The following is a 27,172-nucleotide window of genomic DNA, read 5'->3' as shown; positions in this document are numbered from 1 at the left end:
TCCTCTTAATCAGTTGTGCACTCTTCTTTCTATTCTGGTTAGAGACAGTTTGAGCTGTTCTGTTAAGGGATTAGTACACGGCATTGTACGCGATCTTCAGTTTCTTGGCAATTTCTCGCATGGAATAGCCTTCATTTATCAGTGCAAGAATAGACTGACGAGTTTCAGAAGAATGCTCTTTGTTTCTGGCCATTTTGAGCCTGTAATCGAACCCACAAATCCTGATACTATAGGTACTCAACTAGTCTAAAGGCCAGTTTTATTGCTTCTTTAATCAGAACAACAGTTTTCAGCTGTGCTAACATTATTGCAAAAGGGGTTTCTAATGATCAATTAGCCTTTTTAAAATGATCTACTAGGATTAGCTAGCACAACGTGCCATTGGAACACAGGAGTGATGGTTGCTGATAATGGGCCTCTAGATATTCCATACAAAATCTGCCGTTTCCAGCTACAATAGTTATTTACAACATTAACAATGTCTATACTGTATTTCTGATCAATTTGATGTTATTTAAAAAATATTTTGAATGAGTTCTTTTTTTACCCCCTTTTTCTTCCCAATTTCGTGGTATCCAATTGTTAGTAGTTGTCTCATTGCTACAACTCCCGTATGGACTCGGGAGAGGCGCAGGTCGAGAGCCATGCGTCCTCCGAAACACAACCCAACCAAGCCGCACTGCTTCTTAACACGGTGCGCATCCAACCCGGAAGCCAGCCGCACCAATGTGTCAGAGGAAACACCATACACCTCGTGACCTGGTCAGCGTGCACTGCGCCCAGCCTAGGCCAATTGTGCACCGCCCCATGGACCTCCCGGTGGCGGCCGGCTGCGACAGAGCCTGGGCTCGAACCCAGAGTCTCTGGTGGCACAGCGAGCACTGCAATGCAATGCCTTAGACCACTGCACCACTCGGGAGGCCCAATTTTGATATTTTAATGGACAAAAAATTGCTTTTCTTTCAAAAACAAGGACATTTCTAAGTGACCCCAAACTTTTGAACGGTAGTGTACATGTAGGTAGAGTTATTAAAGTGACTATGCATAGATAATAACAGAGTAGCAGCAGTGTAAAAGGGGGGGAGCAATGCAAATAGTATGGTTAGCCATTTGATTAGACATTGAGGAGTGTTTTGGCTGTGATGTAACGTTTTATCATGTGCAAGTTAATCTACTATTTTAATTGGATGATACTCTTTTTGAGATGGAGAAACTTTAATGTTTTTTTAAAGTATGGCCCCAGGGAGGCTCTGACAAAAAGATCAGGATGTAGAAGATTTGCCATTTTCTATATGGAGCCACAGAAATAATAAGTGAAAGTTGAGTCCAAATCTCTCCAAATACTCGTGCTATTGTTGCAAAGTTAATGCTCTTTCATGTAGGATTGTAAGCCACATTACAACAGCAACTCAACAGGTTGATTGTAGCACTGCATACAGTCTGACACCTCTCTCGCTTTCTCACTCATCTCATAACTGCGTAGGTGCTCTTTGTTCTGTTCAACAAAGATCTCTAATTTTTCAAATTGTCTCATCTATTGTCTCATCTATTGTTAGGTTCAGAGACCTCATTTGCCCATCACTAGGTTTAACCTCCTGTCTTGACTGGATGAGGAAATTAATTATATTATTACAGTTGATCCTTCGATCATAACATTCATCTTTTTGGGACTTTTAACTAAGCGTATTCAGAAACCTGCTTTTGTATGATCCAGCAGTCAAACATTTTGTTTCAGTGTTCAAGAGAATTTAGCCAATTTAGTCGTTCTTGTAGCACATGTCAAGGATTTGGCATGTATTTGGCATTTGTGTCAAATGTAGATGGTGAATTTAATGGACATTTTTTTGTTCCACTTTCACATGAAATGACCCTGAAAAAAAAGATGAAAGTATGAATTTGCTTAGAAAAATGAAAAAAATAATTAGTACCTTTTTTGTTTTCTTTGGCAACTGTGAGTAAAAGCAGGATAAACGGCTCCATTGACCTGATCTCCTTGATCTGAATTTCCTTGTCACCATCAGTTGGTGGTGACTTTTTCTGGTAGCCATTATGTAAGGGATAAACGCAGTCCCTTTGCGGAGTAAATATTTCCAAGGTAATGTACAGAATGGAGCCATTTATCCTGCTTTTACTCACAGTTGCCAAAGAAAACAATGGTACTAATTATTTTTTTCATTTTTCTAAGCAAATTCATACTTTCATCTTTTTGTTGCTAGAGACGCAACCAAGTTGTTTGTTCAACTTCGTTGCTCGCTGGCAACGTTCTTATCCCTTGCTTGCTAATTAGCCAACTAGCAATGGCTAACACAGTCAACCTCTGCAGCCAAAATAGCAGCATAGTAGCTCCATTTGCGTTGGTTTAAGCTGTTTTCTATTGACATTTATTTGGATGTATCCAAATGAATGATGGCCGATATTGTCTGGCAAAGCTAGAACATTTTTCCTTCTCGTCAGGACACTCGACACTGTTCATTACGAGGAGGATTTCATTTATGGGCTCCCAAGGGGCTCAGCGGTCTAAGGAGGCATCTCAGTGCTAGAGGTGTCACTACAGTCACCCTGGTTCGAATTCAGGCTGTATCACAACCGGCCGTGATTGGGAGTCCCACAGGGCGGTGCACAATTGGCCCAGCGTCGTCCGGGTCAAGCCGATGCAGGCCGTCATTGTAAATAAGAATTTGTTCTTAACTGACTTGCCTAGTTAAATAATATGTTAAATTCACGAAGCTTGCTAAATAATTTGTTGCTAGCAAACCTGCCAATATGACAACCGTATTCGAAAATATCAGTTGCTGACGACAACTGGTCGAACTACACTGAACAAAAATATAAACGCAACAATTAAAAATATTTTACTGAGTTACAGTTCATATAAGGAAATCTGCCAAATGAAATAAATTCATAGGTCCTATGGATCTATGGATTTCACATGGCTGGGAATATAGATATCCAGTACCAGTCTAAACTTTTGACTATGTTTTTCTTTATTTTTGCTATTGTCTACATTGTAGAATAATAGTGAAGACATTAAAACTATGAAATAACACATATGGAATCATGTAGTCACCAAAAAAGTGTTAAACAAATTAAAATATATGACCGCTTTGCACACCCTTAACAATTTTAAACGGAATGAAATGGGAGGGACCTACATGAGTTGTCATATAGAAACTCTTGTTTTAGTGAAAGTATTTGGACTAATGATTACCCCACAGAACAGTTATATGCAAGAATGTGCAAGGCAGTATTGAATTTGTCACTGTCTGTCATCTTGATTTACTCCAGTTTCTCTCGACCTTTGCACTTAAGTTATAAACTTTCCTTTGCAGGCTCGGTTGTAGCAACCTCATGATGGGTTTAGGGCAAATTCGAGTATCATGTAGTAGTCTAAACCTATCGATGTTACATTGAGCTGGGTGAATGGAATATGAATGACAGTCATCCAATATGCTGTAATAGAAATAAGGCCATGCTCCTAAAAAAATAATTGTCCTCCCTAATCTTAAATAGCCTCACACACACACACACATTCACCCACCCCAATAAACACACCTCTTCTGCCAGATCACAATCTTTATAGACCTCTAAGAATTTCATATCACCACCCTTATGGTTATGTATTATATAATAGCAATATAAGTAACTACTAACAGTTCAGGTGGGCCTTTGCCACACACACACACACACACACACACACACACACACACAGGGGCTGGACTGATTCATATTGTCAGTGGGTGTGATGGGCCAGTGTGATGAGGCCTCTGTGCTTATCGGGGTCCAACAGCAGCCTTTCTCCCTCGCCTTCTCCCCTCCCCTTGTCTGCTGTCAAGGTTACATCCAGCAAGGTATTTCAGGAATCCCCCCTCTATTCCCTATACAGTGTACTACTTTTGACCAGGTCCATTGGGCTTTATAGGGAATGGGGGGGCCATTTGTAACAGCCCCGCTCTCTCTCTCTGTTGCAGTCTTACTCTCATGCTCTCTCTCCCTCTTTAACCCGATCCTTCCCCGCTCTCACTCTGACTTCATCCCTCCCTCCTTCCCAATCTCTGTTTCTTTAAAGGTGTGTGTGCGTGTGTGCGCGTGTGTGCACATACATACTCCCCCCCCTCTAAAAAAAGGTCTACTGATCCAGATACTTCTTCAGACTGTACACACACACACACACACACACACACACGTCTTCTCTCACTGCAGCGGTGAGATAGTCCCAGCACCTATTCATCTCAGTGACAGACACGTTCCTCGCAACTGGACTACAGCAGGATGACATGACAAGACAGTAAGTGTAGCGAGAAATGCTCAAATGTTTCCAACGTGAAGTTTGCCCAATCCAAACGTAAACCACGGTGGGGCAAATGTCAAACAAACCACAGATCAGCGTCTAGATGAGAGGCAACTTCACCCTACACCACAACATAGATTACGCAAAAAAACACTTCTGTGGAATCACTGAGACTAAACCCACAGCTACATCCATAAACTGTCCTCATACATACTCAGAATGTATCAATGCAATGTTGACATTACAATGTGGGGATTCTCAGTGCACTTGCTATGGGAGAGTTTGAAATGACCCTCTGTTGGGCCATGGACCAATAGTTTCCTTCCCTTGTCTGTAGTGGAAAACTGATGGGCCTATTGGCTTTGGTTCAGTCGTCGAATGATGAAGCGGAGATAATCAGTTCTCAACAGCAAAGTCCTCAGAAATCGGCCACACACCAAAGCAACAGTGTTCAATTAATTCAGAAGTCACGCGGGGCTACTATAAACAATTGTTAAAAAAGCAGTTATCAAATTTATTGGTCACATACACATGGTTAGCAGATGTTATTGCGAGTGTAGCGAAATGCTTGTAGTAAAGTGGCTGGTTTTCACTTTGTAATCCGTGATTACCTGTAGACCCAGCCACATGCGTCTCATGTCTGAGCCATTGAATTGTGATTCCACGTTGTCCCTATACCGACATTTAGCTTGTTTGATTGCCTTGCTGAGGGAATAACTACACTGTTTGTATTCGGTCATATTCCCAGGCATCTTTCCATGGTTAAATGCGGTGGTTTGCGCTTTCAGTTTTGCACGAATGCCGCCATCTATCCATGGTTTCTGGTTAGGGTACGTTTTAGTAGTCACAGTGGGTACAACCTCTCCAATGCACTTCCTTATAAACTCACTCACCCGGAACATTTCCCAGTCCGCGTGATCAAAACAATCTTGAAGCGTGGATTCCGATTGGTCAGACCAGCGTTGAATATTTCTCGTCATGGGTACATCCTGTTTGAGTTTCTGCCTTTGTATGCATCGCAGAAGTTAGAGTAGCAGTGATCCAGTGTATTGCCCGCACAAGTGCTACAGTCAAAATGCTGATAGAATTTAGGTAAGCTTGTTCTCAAATGTGCTTTGTTAAAATCCCCAGCGAGAATAAATGCATCCTCAGAATATATGGTTTCCAGTTTGCATAGAGTCCAGTGAAGTTCCTTGAGGGCCGTTGTGGTATCGGTTTGAGGGGGGATCTACACGGCTGTGACAATACCAGACGAGAAGTCTCTTGGGAGAAAATATGGACGGCATTTGATTGTGAGGAATTCTAAGTTCAGGTGAACAAAAGGACTTGAGTTCCTGTATGTTGTTGTTACGATAACACAATGAGTCGTTAATTATGAAGCATACACCCCGGCCCTTCGTCTTCCCAGAGATATGTTTATTTCTGTCGGCGCGACGCATAAAGAATCCCTGTGGCTGTACCGACTCCGACAACATATCCCGAGAGAGCCATGTTTCCGTGTAACCGACTATGTTACAATAGCTGATGTCTCTCTGGAAATGTCTCTCCCTTGCCGTTATTTCTTCTACCTTGTTATCTAGAGACTGGACATTGGTGAGTAATATACTCGGAAACGGTGGGTGGTGTGCACGCCTCCGAAGTCACCGTCTACTTCTTCTGCGGTGATGTTGTTTTGGGTCAGTCTCTGGGATCAGGTCAAATACCCTAGGTGGTGATGTGAACAATGGGTCGGCTTCGAGAAAGTCGTATTCCTGGTCGTAATGTTGGTAAGTTGACGTCGCTCTGATATCCAATTGTTCTTCCCGGCTGTATGTAATAACACTTAAGATTTTCTGGGCTAACAATGTAAGAAATAATACATAAAAACAATTAGTTTCCTAAGGACTAGAAGCGAGGCAACCCTCTCTGTCGGCGCCATCTTATACAAGACTGGCTGATGCTACCTAGCTAACCTTGTTAGCAAGATATGTCAAGTTAGAATGAAGGTCCTTGGCTAACCTGTTATTGCTACTTAGCTAACTAGTTAGCTATGCTAACTATATGTATTTTAGGACTGGATTACTAGCTATTCTATCCAGGACCAGGTGTAGAGTTAAATCCACTGTGTCAGGCAATTGCAAGGAGGTAAAAAATTCCTTAGGATTCTTAATTTAAGCAACATCTGAGGAGCAACGTTGGATAAGAAAGTAAAGCGTATCTGCTTCCTGGATACCATCTTCGTAATACGTCTAAGAGAAGATTAATGCTCTCTCTAGCCTTCCAGGCTTTCATTGGACGCATCCCAAATGACACCCTATTCCATATGCACTACTATTTACCAGAGCCCAATTGGCAATGATCAAAAATTGTGCACTATGAAGGGAATAGGGTGTCATTTGGGACTTAACCATGGAAACCAAGACAAGGGATAGATTTGCATATCACCACCATTTGAATCCCCTCTCAGTACAATAGTCTGATGGTTATCATTTGAACTAAATGAATGCCTTTCGTCAGGGAGAGTTTCTCATACTGAAGGACAGAAATTAATCTAATCCAAATGGATTGCTCGTCTCTTATATAATAGTTTTCTAATTCCGTTAAAATGTGACTGCATCCCAAATGGCACCCTGTCCGCTATATAGAACAATACTTTTGACCAGGGCCATAGGCTCTGGTCAAAAGTAGTGCACTATATAGGTAACAGGGTGCCATTTGGGATGTACCCGGTCTCTTCAAAATCATACTGTGCTCATATTGTATTGTCATATAAACAGTCTAAACTGACACAGGGAAATTGTGTTACATTGTCTTCTCCACTACTTTAGGGAGCCTGGGTTATCCTGGATTCTATTTTAGTCCAAAAATTGGATTCCCACAGACAAAGTAATGGGTCAGACTGTTGGATGCAAATGTATATGGGCCCCGAGTTCTGAATAAAGAACTTTTAAAAAGTAATGGCTGCCAGTTTCCAGGTCCTTTTTATGATTGAAGAATAACTTTAACATAATCTCTGCTAAACTTGTTGAATACACGTTTCTGATTGGCTAGAAGGGCATTCTAGATTGGACATTAAAACTAGATAACGGGACAGTTGGAAAAGATATCGGAACACCTTGAAATCATGACGCTATATGCTCCTACACATGCAGACCATCCTTGCTACAAAGTTACAGAAAGCTAAACCAACAATCACACAAACCGAAATTGGATACATTGTAAATGCAGGTGCAACGAGGAATAACTACCAGCGTTGAATTGTTTTTCAGCTACGTTTATTTTTTGAGCATCTGATGACCTAACGTGGTGAGTGATGAACATGAAATTCTCCAGTCCCTACTGTTGCAGTAATGACGCAAGTGGTGCTATGCTGTCAAATCCACGTTTCTACTCTGAGCAAAAATATAAACACAACATGTAAAGTGTCCCATGTTTCATGAGCGGAAATAAAAGGTCCCCGAAATGTTCAATACGCACAAAAAGCTTATTTCTCTCAAGTTTTGTGCACATATTTGTTTACATTTGTTTACACCCTGTTAGTTTGCATTTCTCCTTTGCCAAGATAATCCATCCACCTGACAGGTGTAGCATATTAAGAAGCTGATTAAACAGCATGCTATTTACCCAGGCGCACCTTGTGCTCGGGACTATAATTGAATGTTCGCTTCTCTAGCATAAGCCGCCTCCAATGTTTTGGAGAATTTGGCCTCACAACCAGAGACCACGTGTAACCACACTAGCCCAGCACCTCCACATCCGGGGTCTTCACCTGCTGGATCGTCTGAGACCAGCCACCCGGGACAGCTGATGAAACTTGGGGTTTGCACAACTGAAGAATTTCTGCACATACTGTCAGAAACCGACTCCGGGAAGCTCATCTGCGTGCTTGTCGTCCTCACTAGCGTCTTGACCTGACTGCAAAACCGACTTCAGTGGGCAAATGCTCAACTTCAATGGCAACTGCCACACTGGAGAAATGTGCTCTTTGGGGATGAATCCCAGTTTCAACTGTATCGGGCAGATGGTGTGTATGGCTTCTTGTGGATGAGTGGTTTGCTGGTGTCAACATTGAAGAGAGCACCCTGTGGTGGTGGGGTTATGGTATGGGCAGGCTAAGCTACAGACAGTGAACACAATTGCATTTTATAGATGACAATTTGAATACACATAGATACCCGTGACAAGATCCTGAGGCCCATTGTAGTGCCATTCTTCCACCGCCATCATGTTTTGGCATGAAAATACACAGCCCCATGTCACAAGGATCTGTACACAATTCCTGGAAGCTGAAAATGTCCCAGTTCTTCCATGGCCTGCACACTCGCCACACATGTCACCACCCGTTGAGTTTCTTAGGGATGCTCTGGATCGACGTGTACAACAGCGTGTTTCAGTTCCCGCCAATATCCAGCAACTTCGCAGCCATTTGAAAAGGAGTGGGACAACATTCGACAGGCCACGATCAACCACCTGGTCAACTCTATGTGAAGGGGATGTGTCGAGCTGCATGAGGCAAATGGTGGTCACACCAGATACTGACTGATTTTCTGATCCGTGTGCCTAACTTAACTTTTTAATTTTTTTATCTGTGACCAACAGATGTGCATTACCAGTCAAACGTTTGGATACACCCACTCATTCAAGGATTTTTCTGAATTTTTTACTATTTTCTACATTGTAGAATAAAAGTGAAGACACAAACTATGAAATAACACATTTGGAATCATGTAGTAACACAAAAAGTGTTAAACAAATCTAAATATTTTAGATTCTTCAAAGTAGCCACCGTTTGCCTTGATGACCGCTTTGCACACTCTTGGCATTCTCTCAACCAGCTTCACCTGGAAGGATTTTCCAACCGTCTTGAAGGAGTTCCCACATGCTGCGCACTTGTTTGCTACTTTTCCTTCACACTGCGGTCCAACTCATCCCAAACCATCTCAATTGGGTTGAGATCAGGTGATTGTGGAGGCCAGGTCATCTGATGCAGCAGTCCATCATTCTCCTTCTTGGTCAAATAGCCCTTACACAGCCTGGAGGGGTGTGTTGGATCATTGTCCTGTTAAAAAAACAAATTATATTCCCACTAAGCCCAAACCAGATGGGATGGTGTATTGCTGCTGAATGCTGGGGTAGCCATGCTGGTTAAGTGTACCTTTCATTCTAAATAAATCTCTGACAGTGTCACCAGCAAAGCATCCCCACACCACCACACATGCGGAGATCATCCGTTCACCTACTCTGCATCTCACAAAGACATGGCGGTTGGAACCCAAAATCTCAAATTTGGACTCATCAGACCAAAAAACAGATTTCCACCAGTCTAATGTCCATTGCTCGTGTTTCTTGGCCCAAGCAAGTCTCTTCTTATTGGTGTCCTTCAGTAGTGGTTTCTCTGCAGAAATTCAACAATGAAGGCCTGATTCACACAGTTGATGTTGAGATGTACCTGTTACTTGAACTCTGTGACTCATGTTTTGGGGCTGCAATTTCTGAGGCTGGTAACTCTAATGAACTGCAGCAGAGGTAACTCTGGGTCTTCGTTTCCTGTGGTGGTCCTCGTGAGAGCCAGTTTCATCATAGCGCTTGATGGTTTTTGCGACTACACTTGAAGAAATATTCTGCATTGACTGACCTTTGTCTTAAAGTCATGATGGACTGTCATTTCTCTTTGCTTATGTGAGCTGTTCTTAACATAATATGGACTTGGTCTTTTACCCAATAGGGATAACTTCTGAATACCACCCCTACCTTGTCACAACACAATTGATTGGCTCAAACGCATTAAGAAGGAAAGAAATTCCACAAATGAACTTTTAACAAGGCACACCTGTTAATTGAAATGCATTCCAGGTGACTACCTCATGAAGCTGGTTGAGAGAATGCCAAGAGTGTGCAAAGCGTTCATCAAGGCAAAGGGTGGCTGCTTTGAAGAATCTCAAATATAAAATATATCTTGATTTGTTTAACATTTTTTTTTTTGATTACTATGTGATTCCATATGTGTTATTTCATAGTGTTGATGTTTTCACTATTTTACAATTTAGAAAATAAAGAAAAACCCTTGAATGAGTAGTTGTGTCCAAACTTTTCACTGGTTCTGTATTTGGTATAGTTTCATCTAAAAAGGATAACTTAAAAAAAAAAAAGGTTTACCCTTCCTCCTCTGAGGAGCTTCCACTGGTGGACATTTTCTGTTTTTGTCTGTGTGACGTCCCTCCCACTCTGTCTGCCGTATTCTTTCTCTCGGCTCTTGTTTTCCATAATAGGATATAGGTGGGTGGAGCTGGGAGGGTCGTCAGCGAAATCGGACACAGTTGTGTCCCGGGGATAAATACACCTTTCCCTCATACATCGGAGACTCTCTCCACACAAGACACACTGTTGTTTTTTGTTGTGGCATTTTGGGGCTTTGTGTTCATTTATTTTGGCACCTCTCAACACCACTCATTATCACCATCTATGCACACATCCACTCACTTTCACTACACACCATTGTTACTTTATTTAATAAATATATATATTTTTTAATTTCTTTATTGCTGCCTCCCTTTTCGTTGTGGGCTATGAGCCGGTTCGTAAGAGTGACAGAGAAACTGCATGTGCCAGTATGTATTTTTTCCCCCCACTCCTTCTATTTATGTGTGTGGGCAGAGCAAGAGCACAGGTAGACTGTCCACCTGCTTCTAGACAAGGGGAGAGAGAGACAAAAAGAGGGAGGGAAGTATTAGAGGGAGTGGGTAGGCAGGGTTTCCTCTCCCTGATGAAATTGGTCTGGAATTGAGTTTCATAAAAGCAAACAGCAGGAGACAGAACCCTTCCCTCCCATTCCCACCCCAGTCTTGACGGCACAGGGGCATGACGTAACCACACTATTACACCAGTCTCCTTCGGAGAGTGCTGCTCTCTGCCCTACACAACTAAACCTGTATCTATCAATCTGTTAGTCTGCCGTATTGTGTCAGACTTACTCTGTCGTGTATGATGCATAACAGGTGGGTGTTTGAATTGCCTGAGGCCGCTGATTCAATATGCTCTCTGAGTAACACTTAGACAAACAAAGACTGTTGGATCATTCAAGGAACGATGTACAGGTAACTGCTAAAATCATGGAAACACTTGTGGAAATGAGGGATTCAAAGTATATTTAGACACCCCGGTGTGGTTCCTGAGTTAATTAGGCAATTAACATCCCGTCACGCTTAAGGAAAAAATGCTGGGCAGGCCATTATTTTTCCTACCATGGCTATGCCCCCATAGGATGACAATGCCCCATCCACAGGGCAGTGGTCACGAAATGGTTTGGTGAGCATGAAAAGGATGTACAGTGAACCTTGTTCCAATTGCCGTCTCAGTCACCAGATCTCAACCCAATTGAACACTGCCGGGAGATTCTGGAGCAGCGCCTGAGACATATAATTTTCCACCACCATCAACAAAACACAAAATTATGGAATTTCTTGTGGAATAATGGTGTCTCATCCCTCCAATAGAGTTCCATACACTTGTAGAATCTATGCCAAGGTGTATTGAAGCGGTCCTGGCCCGTGGTGACCCAATACCCTATTAAGACACTTTATGTTGGTGTTTCCTTTATTTTGACAGTTGCCTGCACTGTATGTAGTAGGGCTGTTAAGCTAACCAAATTGTCCCCTGGGATGTATTCATTAGTCACCCTGTAGTAAAACATTTGCATGGATTCATTGTTCAGTTTGATGTCCTACTGCCCCAAGTGGATGTTAACCAGAACGACCCTGTTGGATTTGATCATGGGGAAATCCATTTAGTGGATATGAATGCCGTGACCTAACTTCCTGTTGCTCGTGTCCTCTCTTGCTTTTGGCACTGCTGAAATCTGTCCCAAATGGCAGCCAATGAATTCTTTCTATAGTGCCCTATGGGCCTCTGGTCAAATCCGTGTGCTACAGTACGTAGGGAGTAGGGTGCCATCTGGGACGCAATCCATCCCAGTACCAAGAGCGAGAGCGGACATGAGCAAGAGGAAGTTGGGTCATTGTATTCACATCCACTAAATGGATTGAGTGGATATATTCAGGGGCGTGTGGAGTGCTCTGAACTCTGCGGCTCGAAATAGAATTATCAGCTCCATTCATTCTGTCTGACAGAAAATAGTTTGTTCTGCACGACACATTTCCACCTGAACATTCTGTGATGTTACATCCTTCTGACCAGTCCCCTGCTCTGTCAGTTTGCCCCGGCATATTCAATAGAGCATGGACACTGAAAGATCCACTGTTCCACCCATTTGCAAGTTTCATTACAAAGCTAAAGTATTGGACTTTTACTATACAATAGGACTAAAAACATCTGGACTTGCAAAATGATTGTTTCAATAGTTAGGCATAGGCTCTTGGACAAAAATGACTATCGTCAACCAAAGAATATATCCACTTTCTATCAAATCTATGTCCTCAATCTATAGTCCTTTAAACAGATCAGGATTTTACAGGTCGGGACATTGACCTATACAGCAACTGAAACGGTCAGTTTTCCCAGATTTTGGCTGTGGAGGTCACTCCCTTGTTGAAGTGGAGTTGTGTACTGGCACCCTACCAACACTGCTGCCAAAACCAGGTAGAGTAGTATTGGTCTTTCTCGATTGGTCCCTCTCTCTCCTTGTTTTGCACTCACTCTCATTGTTTTTCTCCTTCTCTCATTCTCTCGCACTCTTTCTCTCTTAGCAGTGCATATCCTGCCAATGAGCATGGGGTGGGAAAAGGAGAGTAGCCGCTCTCTCGATCTCTCTCTCTCTCTCTCTCTCTCTCCCCCTCTCTCCCAGTCAATGTGCTCAGTCGCTCAGTGCTGTCGTGTCATGAGGCTCGGGAGCCGGGCGGAAAGCCGGTGCTGAGGGGAGAGAGACTAGTTTCTAATTAGTAACGACTGCCTCAGATGTATTAGAGACAGCGGCAGAGAGATGCAGCCAAAACTGTCCGGACCGACACGTAAGGGACACTGGCGATACAGGATAGAGAGAGACTGGACTATCGCTATCCACCACAGACTGAGGAGATACGCATTGAAGTGATCCAGCTAGTACCAGAGACTGTGAGGATCCACTGTAGAGAGACTGGTGATTTAGTGTCAGAGACCGTGGGGGAGATATTGCTCGTGTTGACATACCGGTTAAAGAAATTGAAGACTTTGACAATACACGCTGACGACCTTGCACGTAGTTTACATGTCAGATTGTTTGGGGGATACCTGTTAGACGCTAGGAGGGGGAGGGGGGGGCATCCGAGACTCTTGACTTGACTGAATATTTTGGTTAGAGGGTAGACATAGACACGTCTCCCCAGTGATGTCAGGTGGGGTCAGCCACACCCCTTTCCTACCCTGCTGAGAATTGTTGTGTGGTCTGGGAAGAGGCTAGGGTTTTTCGGGGTGTCTGGATGACGGCACAGGTGTGTTAACCACACCAGTGCGTTCCTCTCGCTCTATCCTATCTGCTCGCTCGGTCTCTCCGTCACTTAAAGCTCTCTCTCTCTCTTTCTCTCGATCCCTCCCTATGGATAAGTTAAATGGAGCAATAGCAGAAGAGGCTCTGTAAAGTAATTCCACCCCAATAATTCTTAAGAGAGCAGGTCTGCAGCTGCTACAGAAACCGAAGCAACAGCCGGTAGCCGCAGTAACTGAGTGGATTACCAGAAGCATCATGTGGAGCCAGTCAGGATACTGCAATCAATTCCCTCACCCCGGACATCCCTTCTACCACGCACCCTCCTGCAGGTGTGTGCTACTTCTAATACACCAATCCTGCTCTATTTCTGCCCGCTTTTTATAGCCTCGAAATACAGCAGAGGTGTTCCTTTAGGGTAGAGTGTTAGTGCCGGTGATGTTGTGCATTTTTTACAGAACGTTTGCTGCAGGGATATTTGGATCAGACATGGTTGCTAGGTAATCTCAATGTGATGTTGTTTTAACAAAGTGGTTTAGCTTTTGTTGTGGAGTCCTACTTGGTTTTTAGAGGACAACAATGTCTCTGAATAGGCTGTTTTTTTGGGGTGATTAAACACTGGATTGGAATGAACAATGAGACTAGCAGAACAGGCTGGTTTAGATTGGGTGATGTTGTTCCTGGCTAACTGACGTTGAGGAGGTTCTGCATTTTTGTGGTGGAGTAGGGCCAGGTGAACAGGCTGATTTGGGTTCGGTCATTGTCACAATGCCGTGGGTGTGTGCTATTGAACGGCTGGAGGGACTTGTTTAGGAAGGACTCAAATTACACGTTGACTCTTTGGGATGTCCTAAAAATAGTTAGCTGAGCCATTGTGCTTATATATGTTACCCTTACAGTGGTTCATATTTGTCACCCACGTTGACATCTCAATTCCCATGGATATGCCATGATTTGTTAATGAATCTTGTAGTGTTCGATGCTTGCTATTTGCTAGTTCTCTAAATTACACGTCATGCTTTCTCATAGCATCACTGTTGACTCCACATCCTAGCACAGTTTCACTGCACAGAAATCGGGAATCATTGCGCAAACCCATTCCCAGGTTTGATGGAAAACTCGGAGATTGGAATCTTTTTGAGGGAATGAAAATGACTCCTCCTCCTCGTGTTAGAGAAACGTTATATTTCCCGAATAGAAGTTTGAAAGGCTGAGATATCGTCACTGTGGCTCTCTATTCCCCCTCCAGCTATGACGACATCCTTACATTTATCACACTGTTGCGGAAGTGCCCCTCTCTCAAATGAACACCATCAATTCTCATCACCAGAGGGGTGAAAGACACACACACACACACACACACACACACACACACACACACACACACACACATTGTTATCTGGCAGATGAGGAATCTCTATTCTCTATAGACCTCTAAGAATTGAATATCACCACGCTTATGGTTATGTATTATGTAATAGCAATAAAACTCGCTAATAACAGTTGGGGCGGGCCTCCGCTACAACAAATGTACGTCTTGGATCTTACAATCTACAAAAAGAAAGAAAACGAGCTGGAGTCAACTATCTTTCCCACAAGCCGCATAGTAGGAACACACTTTTACACACAGACAGGAACCACCCTGAAAGTAGAGTCAATTCCTAAAACTTTGACCTGTAGTACAGACATAGAGTTCGAGCGCGATGCTAATATGCTCACCAGGTTCCTGTAACGTGGGTATACGTGTCATTGAACAGGCCTATACATGCGTCCAATCCATTGTACACAGTCTAACTGATTCTGTTACGCACAGCATGCAGCTACCCAAGAAGCATGACACTTGGCTCCCAAGCCTGCCCAATGTCAATTACAAGTGTGGCTACTGTGTACATTGTGACAAGGCGACCAATACTAAAAAAAAAAAAAATGTACCACTCGAGAACAGGTAAAGACTACCAAATCCAAAGCTTCCTCACTTGTCGGACCACAAATGGCATATACAGTACATTCTCAAATGCATCTGTGGGCTGCTTCTATTGGTCAAAATAAGTGAGCATTGAAGCTCTGCATCTGAACAAAGGCTGCTATTCGTAATAAAAACACGGACCATGCTATTGCGCACCAGTGTATTAGATGCCAACCATGGGTCACCTTCCTCCCTGCACTTTGTAACCATACAACACAGACACATTTTTTTCCCAAGAGGAGGTGACCTACATCAACTAAAACAAAGAGGTATTCTGCCAGTACTCCTTAGACCAGAGATCATCAACTAGATTCAGCCGTGGGCTGATAAAAACGTTTTCTGGAGCGGATGGTCCGGGGGGCTGGAACATAATTACAAATAATATGTAGACTGTGAATTGACTGCAAGAAGCCAAGACAGATATAATGTTTGACTAAAATAAAATAATTTGCTTACGTGGGAATACTTGAACAGATTTTTAAAATTAAAATCAATTGGAGATGATTTACTAGTGTTTTTACAGTCTTATGTCCAACAATGAAAATTCCACGCAAAATGTTTTTTTAAGAAAAAAATTGGTCAGGAAACTTGGAGGGGGCCAAATAAAACCACACACGGGCCACCAGTTGGGGAACCCTGCCTTAGACACTGTGGATCTTAAGGGACACGACAATGATTTTTCACTGTCCTTGTTTCAATAATGTTGTTGCCTTGATTTATTGTGTCTCTGGATTCACAGACATCCAAATATCACCAATGTACACTACCTTTCACAGTTTGGAGTCACTTAGAAATGTCCTTGTTTTTTTAAAGAAAAGCTCAAAAAAATCGTCCATTTAAAATAACATAAAATTGATCAGAAATACAGTGTAGACATTGTTAATGTTGTAAATGACTTTTGTAGCTGGAAACGGCAGATTTATGGAATATCTACATAGGCATTCAGAGGCCCATTATCAGCAACCATCACTCCTGTGTTCCAATGTCACGTTGTTAGCTAATCCAAGTTTATCATTTTAAAAAGGCTAATTGATCATTAGAAAACCCTTTGCAATTATGTTAGTACAGCTGGAAACTGTTCTTTTTAAAGAAGCAATAAAACTGGCCAGTTGAAGACTTGTGAGGTGTCTGTTCTTAACTGACTTGCATAGTTAAATATATTAAAAAAATGAAAAGTAGTTTTTCATTCTGTAATCTGATGACAATATTTATGGTAACGTAACTGATTTTGTTATTTTTTTTGTAATCAGATTACATGTAATCAGTTACTCCCCAAAACGGTATATATTGTTGGATATAGTGGCTATACACAGTGTACAAAACATTAGGAACACTTTACTAATATTGAGTTGCACCCCCTTTTGCCCTCAGAACAGACTAAATTCGTCGGGGCATGGACTCTACAAAGTGTCAAGAGTTCAACAGAGATGCTGGCCCATGATGACTCCAATGCATCCCAAGTTATCTGGATGTCCTTTGGGTAGTTGACCATTGTTGAGACAGACGGGAAACTGTTGACCATGAAAAACCCAGCAGTGTTGCAGTTCTTGACACACTCAAACTGGTGTGCCTGGCACCTACTACCATACCCACTTCAAGGGCACTTAAATACTGTATGTTGTCTTGCCCATTCCCCCTCCGAATGAGACCAACACAATCCATGTCTCAATTGTCTCAAGGCTTAAAAACCCCCCTTTAACCTGTCTCTTCCCCTTCATCTTTACGGATTGAAGTGGAATTAACAGGTGACATCAATAAGGGATCATAGCTTTCACCTGGATTCACCTGGTCAGACTCATGGAAAGTGTTCCCAATGTTTTGCTATCTCGGTGTATTGTTCATAGAACTCTGCTATTATTGGGTGGCATTGCTGGTGGTTGATGACTGAGCTCAGACTACTAGGTCAGTCACCCCTTTAGGTCACTGGGCTGAGTAGTTCAGTCCGTAGAGCAAAACCAGGAAATAGCCTTGAGCACCAACCAACCACCAAGCTTGATCAACTCCCAATCATTAATTCTCTTTGGGGTTGTGTACCAAATGGCACCCTATTTCCTATATAGTGCACTATTCTTTTATTTTTTATTTTTTACCATGTATGGAATGCATGAAGTGCACTATTTAGGGAATAGGATGCCATTTGCAATGTTTACGGCCTCAGTGGTAACAGTCTGACTCACATCTTGAACACAATACGACAGATCAGGGATGGGGAACTGGAACTTTTGTAGGCCGTGGATAAATCCCCCGAGTCGGTGTCTCAACTGTTGAGCGTTAGAGTAGTAGAATACACAATTTGCAGTTTCGAAAGTTGGATGTGCATCAGCAGTTGGTCTATTTTTAAAATCTTTTGCTTCCAACATTTCACTTAGGCCCTCCAAAAGACGAGGGCTGGCTCTGACTGCATGTGTGGGTACGGATGTGGGTACGCAGACGTGCAAGCCATTGCAGCCCCTTATGATGAGTTCAGATTTGAACCGGGACCTGGCTGACTTAGTTTAATCATTTCCTCACCTGTCAATTAAGTGCATCGTGACACCGATAGCCTCCACTCCTTCTCGGCTCTCTCTGTTTACATTGAGATGACACGGTGTCACTGCCTGTTTGAGGAAGCACTTAGGGATACGTCTGTCATTTGGGCGCCCCATTTCAGGCACGGTGAGTGTATTTGAAGTGCATACTAATCAAGAAGGTTGTGTGTGATTTGTGTATTTGGTGTGTTGCGTTTTGTATTCTTAAATCAAAATCAAATGTATTTATATAGCCCTTCGTACATCAGCTGATATCTCAAAGTGCTGTACAGAAACCCAGCCTAAAACCCCAAACAGCAAGCAATGCAGGTGTAGAAGCACGGTGGCTAGGAAAAACTCCCTAGAAAGGCCAAAACCTAGGAAGAAACCTAGAGAGGAACCAGGCTATGTGGGGTGGCCAGTCCTCTTCTGGCTGTGCCGGGTGGAGATTATAACAGAACATGGCCAAGATGTTCAAATGTTCATAAATGACCAGCATGGTCAAATAATAATAATCACAGACAGAACAGTTGAAACTGGAGCATCAGCACGGCCAGGTGGACTGGGGACAGCAAGGAGTCATCATGCCAGGTAGTCCTGAGGCATGGTCCTAGGGCTCAGGTCCTCTGAGAAAGAAAGAAAGAGAGAAAAAGAATTAAATTCACACAGGACAACGGATAGGACAGGAGAAGTACTCCAGATATAACAAACTGACCCTAGCCCCCCGACACAAACTACTGCAGCATAAATACTGGAGGCTGAGACAGGAGGGGTCAGGAGACACAGTGGCCTCATCCGATGACACCCCCGGACAGGGCCAAACAGGAAGGATATAACCCCACCCACTTTGCCAAAGCACAGCCCCCACACCACTAGAGGGATATCTTCAACCACCAACTTACCATCCTGAGACAAGGCAGAGTATAGCCCACAAAGATCTCCGTCACGGCACAACCCGAGGGGGGGCGCCAACACAGACAGGAAGATCACATCAGTGACTCAACCCACTCAAGTGACGCACCCCGCACCCTTAAATATGGTCGAGTGTGTTCATGCCTATTATTGTGTGTGTGTGTTGTGTGTCTGCTAACTTTTTGTATGTATCTGTACAAGTAGTTTTTGAATCAGGCAGTACTCCAGCAGCATTTTGTGCTGTCAGCAGCCCAATGGTCTCAGCAGTGTAAATGGATTGGTCTTGATGTCACAGCAGGGGTGTAGATGGAGCAGATTGTCTGGGAGCCTATGCTCATCCCCCTGTCACCACACACACACACACACACACACACACCTTAATAACAATGCCACCACCTGCTATCCAATATGATGCAGTACAGGAGTAACCAGAAAGCCAGGGGATCACCCTATCCATTCACCATCTCTCATGTCTGAACCACAAAGTTGCAGTGATAACCTGGTATTCTCGCCTCCTTGCTCCCGTTTTGAAATGGGCAACGTGCGTCTTGAATGAGGTCTCCAGAACCAAATCTATTATCGGGCTCTGCTATTGAATGTATTCCTCTTGGTTGCAAATGTGAGTTTGGATCGAGACAGTTACTGATGCTGTGCTCTTTGCCAATGTCTCTCTGAGAAAACCAGCCTGGCAAAAAACTGGCAAACGGAAATCTCTTGTGACAGATTTGGTTCTAGGTGTGGAGATTATGAGAGATTTTGTCAGTCAGGCTTTCAGTCAGTTTCCCTTGTCACAGCAATGTGAAACTCGTTGTATGCCCAGCTTTTGCTGATTAAGTGTCTTGTTTCGACACGTTGAGTGACAGGAGAAAAAAAAAATCTTTAGTTTCATATCGCAATATTATTTTTGGATAATATTATAACGATATTATCTGCCATCTGACCAGTATAATTGAAACCGGGGTTCAGCGTACTCCAGTATGCCAGAGGCCATCGAAGGTGAGCGGTTGCCCATGCAGATCTGTTACGACGCCGAACTGCAGTCAGGTTAACGACCCTGGTGAGGATGAGAAGCACGTAGATGAGCTTCCCTGAGATGGTTTCTGACAGTTTGTGCAAACCCACAGTTTCATCAGCTGTCCAGGTGGCTGGTCTCAGACGATCCCACATGTTAAGAAGGCGGATGTGGAGTTCCTGGGCTGACGTGGTTAAATGGGATCTTTTATTTCAGCTCATGAAACATGGGACCAACACTATACATGTTTGTGTTTATATTTTTGTTTAGTACAAATTTTTAGCTACTGTAGGTAGCATTAGCTAGCACTAGTTGGCGGTGCCTGCACCTTGCGCTAGTTGGCGGTGCCTGCACCTTGCGCTAGTTGGCGGTGCCTGCACCTTGCGCTAGTTGGCGGTGCCTGCACCTTGCGCTAGTTGGCGGTGCCTGCACCTTGCGCTAGTTGGCGGTGCCTGCACCTTGCGCTAGTTGGCGGTGCCTGCACCTTGCGCTAGTTGGCGGTGTTGTAAAGTACTTAAGTAGAAATACCCCAGAAAAATACTTAAGTCGTACTTTAAAGTATCTGTACTTTACTATTTATATTTTTGACAACTTTTACTTAACTACATTCCTAAAGTACTTTTTACTCCATACATTTCCCCTGACACCCAAACATACTCATTACATTTCGAATGCTTAGCAGAACAGAAAATGGACCAATTCACACACTTATCAAGAGAACATCCCTACTGCATCTGATCTGGCGGACTCACTACAATCTGTACATTTTGAATTTGAAATGAATCACACTTTTGATACTTGAGTATATTTAAAACCAAATACTTTTACTCAAGTAGTATTTTACTGGGGGACTTTCACTTTTACTTGAGTTGTTTTCTATTAAGGTATCTTTTACTATTACTCAAGTATGACAATTGGGTACTTTTTCCACCACTGCTAGTCGCCTGTACCTGAGTTAGTTGCCAAAACGCCTGTTTTTTTAATCCTATAACAGTAGCTTGTTTTCCATACTTTTAAATAGTGAGCCAACATGTTTCAGCACTTTAACTTCCCTGACTGACAAACTCGCTCACTGATGCTCTCTCGCCTCTCTGCAGCAGACAAATAGTAAGCAATTTGTTTAGAACACAAAATCTCAATAAAATCGTAATATTGAATTGCAATACAAATGGAATCGTGAAAAATCTCAGTGCGTATCGTAGCAGGCACGTACGTATCGTGATGACGTCATATCATTCGGTACCTGGCGATTCCCAAACCACCACGTTGTGTGTGGCACCACTAACATTTTCAATCTCCTACATCGTAAATCGAGCCAATGTTGACGATACTCAAATTGCACTGAAAATGTTGTTCCATAGAAGGAAGATGACGACGTTCAAACCGGGAACCCCCCCCAAAAAAAAGTCCTGAAAGCTGTTGTGACTGACCACGAATGTAATCTGTGGTACCAGGCTTCAGTTTCATTATGTCGTCTGTGCCATGCTACGCTGGGATTGAGAGGATCAGAGATGATCTAATACACTGACCCAGCTGTGGCATGTTATTCCTCCTCCATCTCCTCTTTTTCCCTCCCATCTCAGTCTGTTTGGATGGTTTCCTCTGCGTTGCCTGTTTTAGACTTTTTCTTATTAGGTGCCCAGTGCACACCATCCGAATGGTGCTGCGTTTTCTTTCTCTGTATCTTCTCGCATGGACTTTTCTGCTTCAGCAAACCCGCCGTTGAAGGAGCAAAACCAACAGAGCCTGATTTTTTTTTTTTTTTAAAGGACCAAAAGCCTGTGATCTATTCCGTTAGCTACGGAGGTGAGGACGCAAGATGCTTACCAACTGTGTGTGGAGTATGTGCTCCTGCGTGGGTCTCAGGTCAATCAGGTAGGACCCAGAGAATGCCCCATGTAGCTTTAATACATACCATTTAGCAGACTCTTTTATCTGCCTGACATTAGTGAGTGCATACGTGGTCGTATGGGTGGCTCCAGCAGGAATTGTACCCATGACCCTGGCGTTGCTAGTGCCATGCTCTACCACCTGTGCTGTTTTACATGGAAGTTTTTATTTGAGTCGAGAGCCAAAATGCCTGTTTCTGTGCCATGGATCCTGTGAGCTGTTGGATGTGGCCAGTTGTACTGTTGGGAAAGGTTTGTAGTGAGGTTTCCAGGGCACATGTAGATGCTGGGATGAGCTACATTTAGCTAGCGTGTGTAGTTGCCTTATATCCTGATATCGGTATCCTGATTTTTCATACCTTTCATTCCGACCTTGTGCCAACCCGGGATATACCGACACTGAACACAAGGGGCGCTATTTTCAATCTCCACTGAGCCTCTGTAATCCGAAGGTTAGCAATGCTTATCAACAAGGCAGGTCCTACAGGCCCTAGTTTTGCCGCACCTTGATTAGTGTGGTCAGGTACCACAAAAAAAGGTCTGGGCAGCACGGCTGGCCCTTGGAGGTACACAGAGAGCTAATATTAATAATATGCATGTCAATCTCTCCTGGCTCAAAGTGAAGGAGCGTGACTTCATCACTACTGGTATTTATGAGAGGTATTGACATGTTGAATGCACCGAGCTGTCTGTCTGAACTATTCGAACACAGCTCAGTCACCCATCCATACCCCACAAGACATGTCACAAGGGGCCTCTTCACAGTCCCCAAGTCCAGAACACACTATGGGAGGCGCACCTATATTGCCATGACTACATGGAACTCTATTCCACATCAAGTAACTGATGCAAGCAGTAAAATTAGATTGAAATAAAACACCTTATGGAACAGCAGGGACTGTGAAGCAACACAAACATAGGTCACAGACATACACACACTATACATACACAAGGATTTAGTACTGTAGATATGTGGTGGAGTTAGGGGCCTGAGGGCACACAGTGTGTTGTGAATGTACAGTAATATAATGTTTTTTACAATTGTATAAACTGCCTTAATTTTGCTGGACCCCAGGAAGAATAGCTGCTGCCTCGGCAGGAGCTAATGGGGATCCATAATACATACAAATACACAAATATTCAAATGTGTAAAATAGTTTCAACATTATTGACAGCCACAGGATGTTTTTTCCAATACTATTTGCATCTTGTTTCCATTGATTTCCTTGATGTTTCTACAACTTGATTGGAGTCCACCTGTGGTAAATTCAATTGATTGGACATGATTTGGAAAGGCACACACCTGTCTACATAAGGTCCCACAGTTGACAGTGCATGTCAGAGCAAAAACCAAGCCATGAGGTCGAAGGAATTGTCCGTAGAGCTCCGAGACAAGGGTTGTGTCGAGACACAGATCTGCGGAAGGGTACCAAAAAAATGTCTGCAGCATTGAAGGTCCTCAAGAACACAGTGGCCTCCATCATTCTTAAATGGAAGTAGTTTGGAACCACCAAGACTAGAACCCAGCCAAACTGACCAAGAACTCAATGTTCACTCTGTCAGTGCTCTAGAGTTCCTCTGTGGAGATGGGAGAACCTTCCAGAAGGACAACCATCTCTACATCACTCCACCAATCAGGCCTTTATGGTGGCCAGATGGAAGCCACTCATCAGTAAAAAGCACATGACAGCCCACTTGGAGTTTCCCAAAGGCAAACTCTCAGGCCATGAGAAACAAGATTCTCTGGTCTGATGAAACCAAGATTCAACTTTTTGTCCTGAATGCCAAGCGTCATGTCTGGAGGAAACTTGGCACCATCCCTACGGTAATGCGTGGTGGCAGCATCATGCTGTGGGGGTGTTTCTCAGCGACACGGACTGGGAGTCAAGATCGAAGCAAGGATGAACGGAGCAAAGTACAGAGAGATTCTTAATGAAAACCTGCTCCGGCCTGTGCGTGTATGTGTTTAAAGCCCTTACAGAACTGTGTAGGAGAATACAGAAATACTGTAGAGCTCACTTTACTCCAGAATGTCTGTGTGGGTACCGGTACTCTAATCCCAGCCTAATCTGAGATGTCTTTGTGTGCAATCAAAGAATCCACAATGGGACCTCTGAGAACGGAAATCCAATCCAATGCCGCTCAATCCAACCCCCCCCCCACCACGGGGAAATGGACCGGGCATACTGGTATTTGTCAATAGGAGTGGGACAAGCTCATGTGATCAGATGGGAGGGTGGGAGAAGAGAGCGAGATAGTTTTAAGCCCTTTAACTGTAACATGATTTAGGATGGTGTGTGTGTGTGTGTGGTTGGTCGGTTGGCTGCAGCAGAAACACTGGCACCCAGGCAATTGTGTTCGACACTGCCGTCCCAACCTAATTTTTCAAACGAGACAGTCTTAACATCCTTCCAATGCATTCTTACTCAACCCACACTAGAAACTGGATCCGAGACAAACTCCCTCTATCCCAACCCAGTAGACATGGTAAATCAGGAGTAGGCCGGAACACAAACAAGACGGATTCTCCTCAAGGGGCTCTGTGGGTAGCCTGGATTCGCCCGCTCGCATATTTGGGAATAATGTGCCTTTTTGTATGCAGACATTCTGATTCTCCACGGGTGGTGATGACAATGACAACGGCTCGTCTCTGCTCCACATTTTCCACTCTCTAGCAATTTGTCTTACATCGTTTTCATTAATAACACCGATTAATTGGACTTGGAGTTATGAAGTGAACGAGCCCAGTCATTTGCGGCAAAGCAATGAGCACACTCTGATCTGATTGGTTAAGTTCGAGGGGGGAAAGCCGTTAAAAAAAAAAAATCACATTGAAGATTAGTGTGTATATAACTTTATTGCCTAAATATAAAAGCCTAGTCTGGTGTTTTTTATGTTGTACTTGTAATGGTTGCAGGGGGATGACATTTTGTTATTTGCTTTTTTTAAATTGAAAGAATAACAAGACCATGATTATTGGACGCCTGGTGTAAAGTGTGTGTACGTGTACTTGTGTGCTTTTGCGTGAGGGGCTGCGGGTGTGCATGCTACGCCACTGCTTATAATTTATTTGGCACATCTTAAATAGTTAAGTTCTCCAGCTCAGGGCTCCAGCTATCTATTACCAAGAAGCACGATCAAGCTTCTTGGTTACAGCAGAGACGATCAATCCCCTGCTAGATTAAAAGCCCTGTTGCCTAAATTTGTTTTGAGCATATACACTGTTCAAAACAATAAAGGGAACACTTAAACAACACAATGTAACTCCAAGTCAATCACACTTCTGTGAAATCAAACTGTCCACTTTGGAAGCAACACTGATTGACAATAAATTTCACATGGTGTTGTGCAAATGGAATAGACAACAGGTGGAAATTATAGGCAATTAGCAAGGCACCCCCAATAAAGGAGTGGTTCTGCAGGTGGTGACCACAGACCACTTCTCAGTTCCAATGCTTCCTGGCTGATGTTTTGGTCACTTTTGAATGCTGGCGGTGCTTTCACTCTAGTGCTAGCATGAGACGGAATCGACAACCCACACAAGTGGCTCAGGTAGTACAGCTCATCCAGGATGGCACATCCAATACGAGATGTGGCAAGAAGGTTTGCTGTGTCTGTCAGCGTAGTGTCCAGAGCATGGAGGCGCTATCAGGAGACAGGCCAGTACATCAGGAGACATGGAGGAGGCTGTCGGAGGGCAACAACACAGCAGCAGGACCGCTACATCCGCCTTTGTGCAAGGAGGAGCAGGAGGAGCACTGCCAGAGCCCAACACTGCCACAGCCCAACATCGTGCAGGACTTTTGGCATTTGCCAGAGAACACCAAGATTGGCAAATTAGCCACTGGCGCCCTGTGCTCTTCACAGATGAAAGCAGGTTCACACTGAGCACATGTGACAGACGTGACAGAGTCTGGAGACGCCTTGGAGAACGTTCTGCTGCCTGCAACATCCTCCAGCATGATTGGTTTGGCAGTGGGTCAGTCATGGTGTGGGGTGGCATTTCTTTGGAGGGCCGCACAGCCCTTCATGTGCTCACCAGAGGTAGCTTGACTGCCATTAGGTACCGAGATGAGATCCTCAGACCCCTTGTGAGACCATATGCTGGTGCGGTTGTCCCTGGGTTCCTCCTAATACAAGACAATGCTTGACCTCGTGGCTGGATTGTGTCAGCAGTTCCTAAAGGCATTGATGCTATGGACTGGCCTGCCCGTTCCCCAGACCTGAATCCAATTGAGCACATCTGGGACATCATGTGGGACATCTCGCTCCATCCACCAACGCCACAGACTGTCCAGGAGTTGGCGGATGCTTTAGTCCACGTCTGGGAGGATATCCCTCAGGAGACCATCCGCCACCTCATCAGGAGCATGTCCAGGCGTTGTAGAGAGGTCATACAGGCACGTGGAGGCCACACACACTACTGAGCCTCATTTTGACTTGTTTTAAGGACATTACATCAAAGTTGGATCAGCCTGTAGTGTGGTTTTCCACTTTAATTTTGAGTGTGACTCCAAATCCAGACCTCCATGGGTTGATAAATTTGATTTCCATTGATAATCTTTGTGTGATTTTGTTGTCAGCACATTCAACTAAGTATAGAAAATATTTAATAATATTTAATTCATTCAGATCAAGTATGTTATTTTAGTGTATATATTTATTTATTTTTTCCCTTCAAATAAACAAATCAAGATATATTTTATATTTGAGATTCTTCAAAGCAGCCAACCTTTGCCTTGATGACAGCTTTGCACACTCTTGGCATTCTGTCAACCAGTTTCACCTGGAATGCTTTTCCAACAGCCTTGAAGGAGTTCCCACATATGCTGAGAACTTGTTGGCTGCTTTTCCATCACTCTGCAGTCCAGCTCATCCCAAACCATCTCAACAGGGTTGAGGTCAGGTGATTGGTGGAGGCCAGGTCAACTGATGCAGCACTCCATCACTCTCCTTCTTGGTCAAATAGCCCTTACACAGCCTGGAGGTGTGTTGATCATTGTCATGTTTAAAAACAAATGATAGTAACACTAAGCACAGACCAGATGGGATGGCATATCACTGCAGAATGCAGAGGTAATCATGCTGGTTAAGTCTGCTTTGAATTCTAAATAAATTACTGACGACGGTTCACCAGTAAAGCACCATCACACCTCTTCCTCCATGCTTCACGGTGGGAACCACACATGCTGAAATAATCCTTC

At 43.7% G+C, this 27,172-nt stretch overlaps 1 protein-coding gene across 12 annotated transcripts in view; it reads left to right on the top strand.

The window, feature by feature from the left end:
- LOC135509634 (pleckstrin homology domain-containing family A member 7-like) overlaps positions 1-27,172 on the top strand; it is a 202,004-nt gene that overhangs the window by 36,302 nt on the left and 138,530 nt on the right. Inside the window, exon 1 of one of the 12 annotated variants that reach the window (XM_064930445.1) lies at positions 13,510-14,014. The exons of the other annotated variants lie outside the window; for them this stretch is intronic. Coding sequence (XP_064786517.1) covers positions 13,941-14,014 — 74 coding nt within the window. The 5' untranslated portion in view covers positions 13,510-13,940. Of the gene's footprint in view, positions 1-13,509; positions 14,015-27,172 lie in introns of those variants that run through there. 12 annotated transcript variants of the gene reach the window in all.

The sequence above is a fragment of the Oncorhynchus masou genome, chromosome 22 (assembly GCF_036934945.1).
Source record: "Oncorhynchus masou masou isolate Uvic2021 chromosome 22, UVic_Omas_1.1, whole genome shotgun sequence".
Lineage (NCBI taxonomy): Eukaryota > Metazoa > Chordata > Actinopteri > Salmoniformes > Salmonidae > Oncorhynchus > Oncorhynchus masou.
This window is presented reverse-complemented; position numbering and strand designations above follow the sequence as displayed.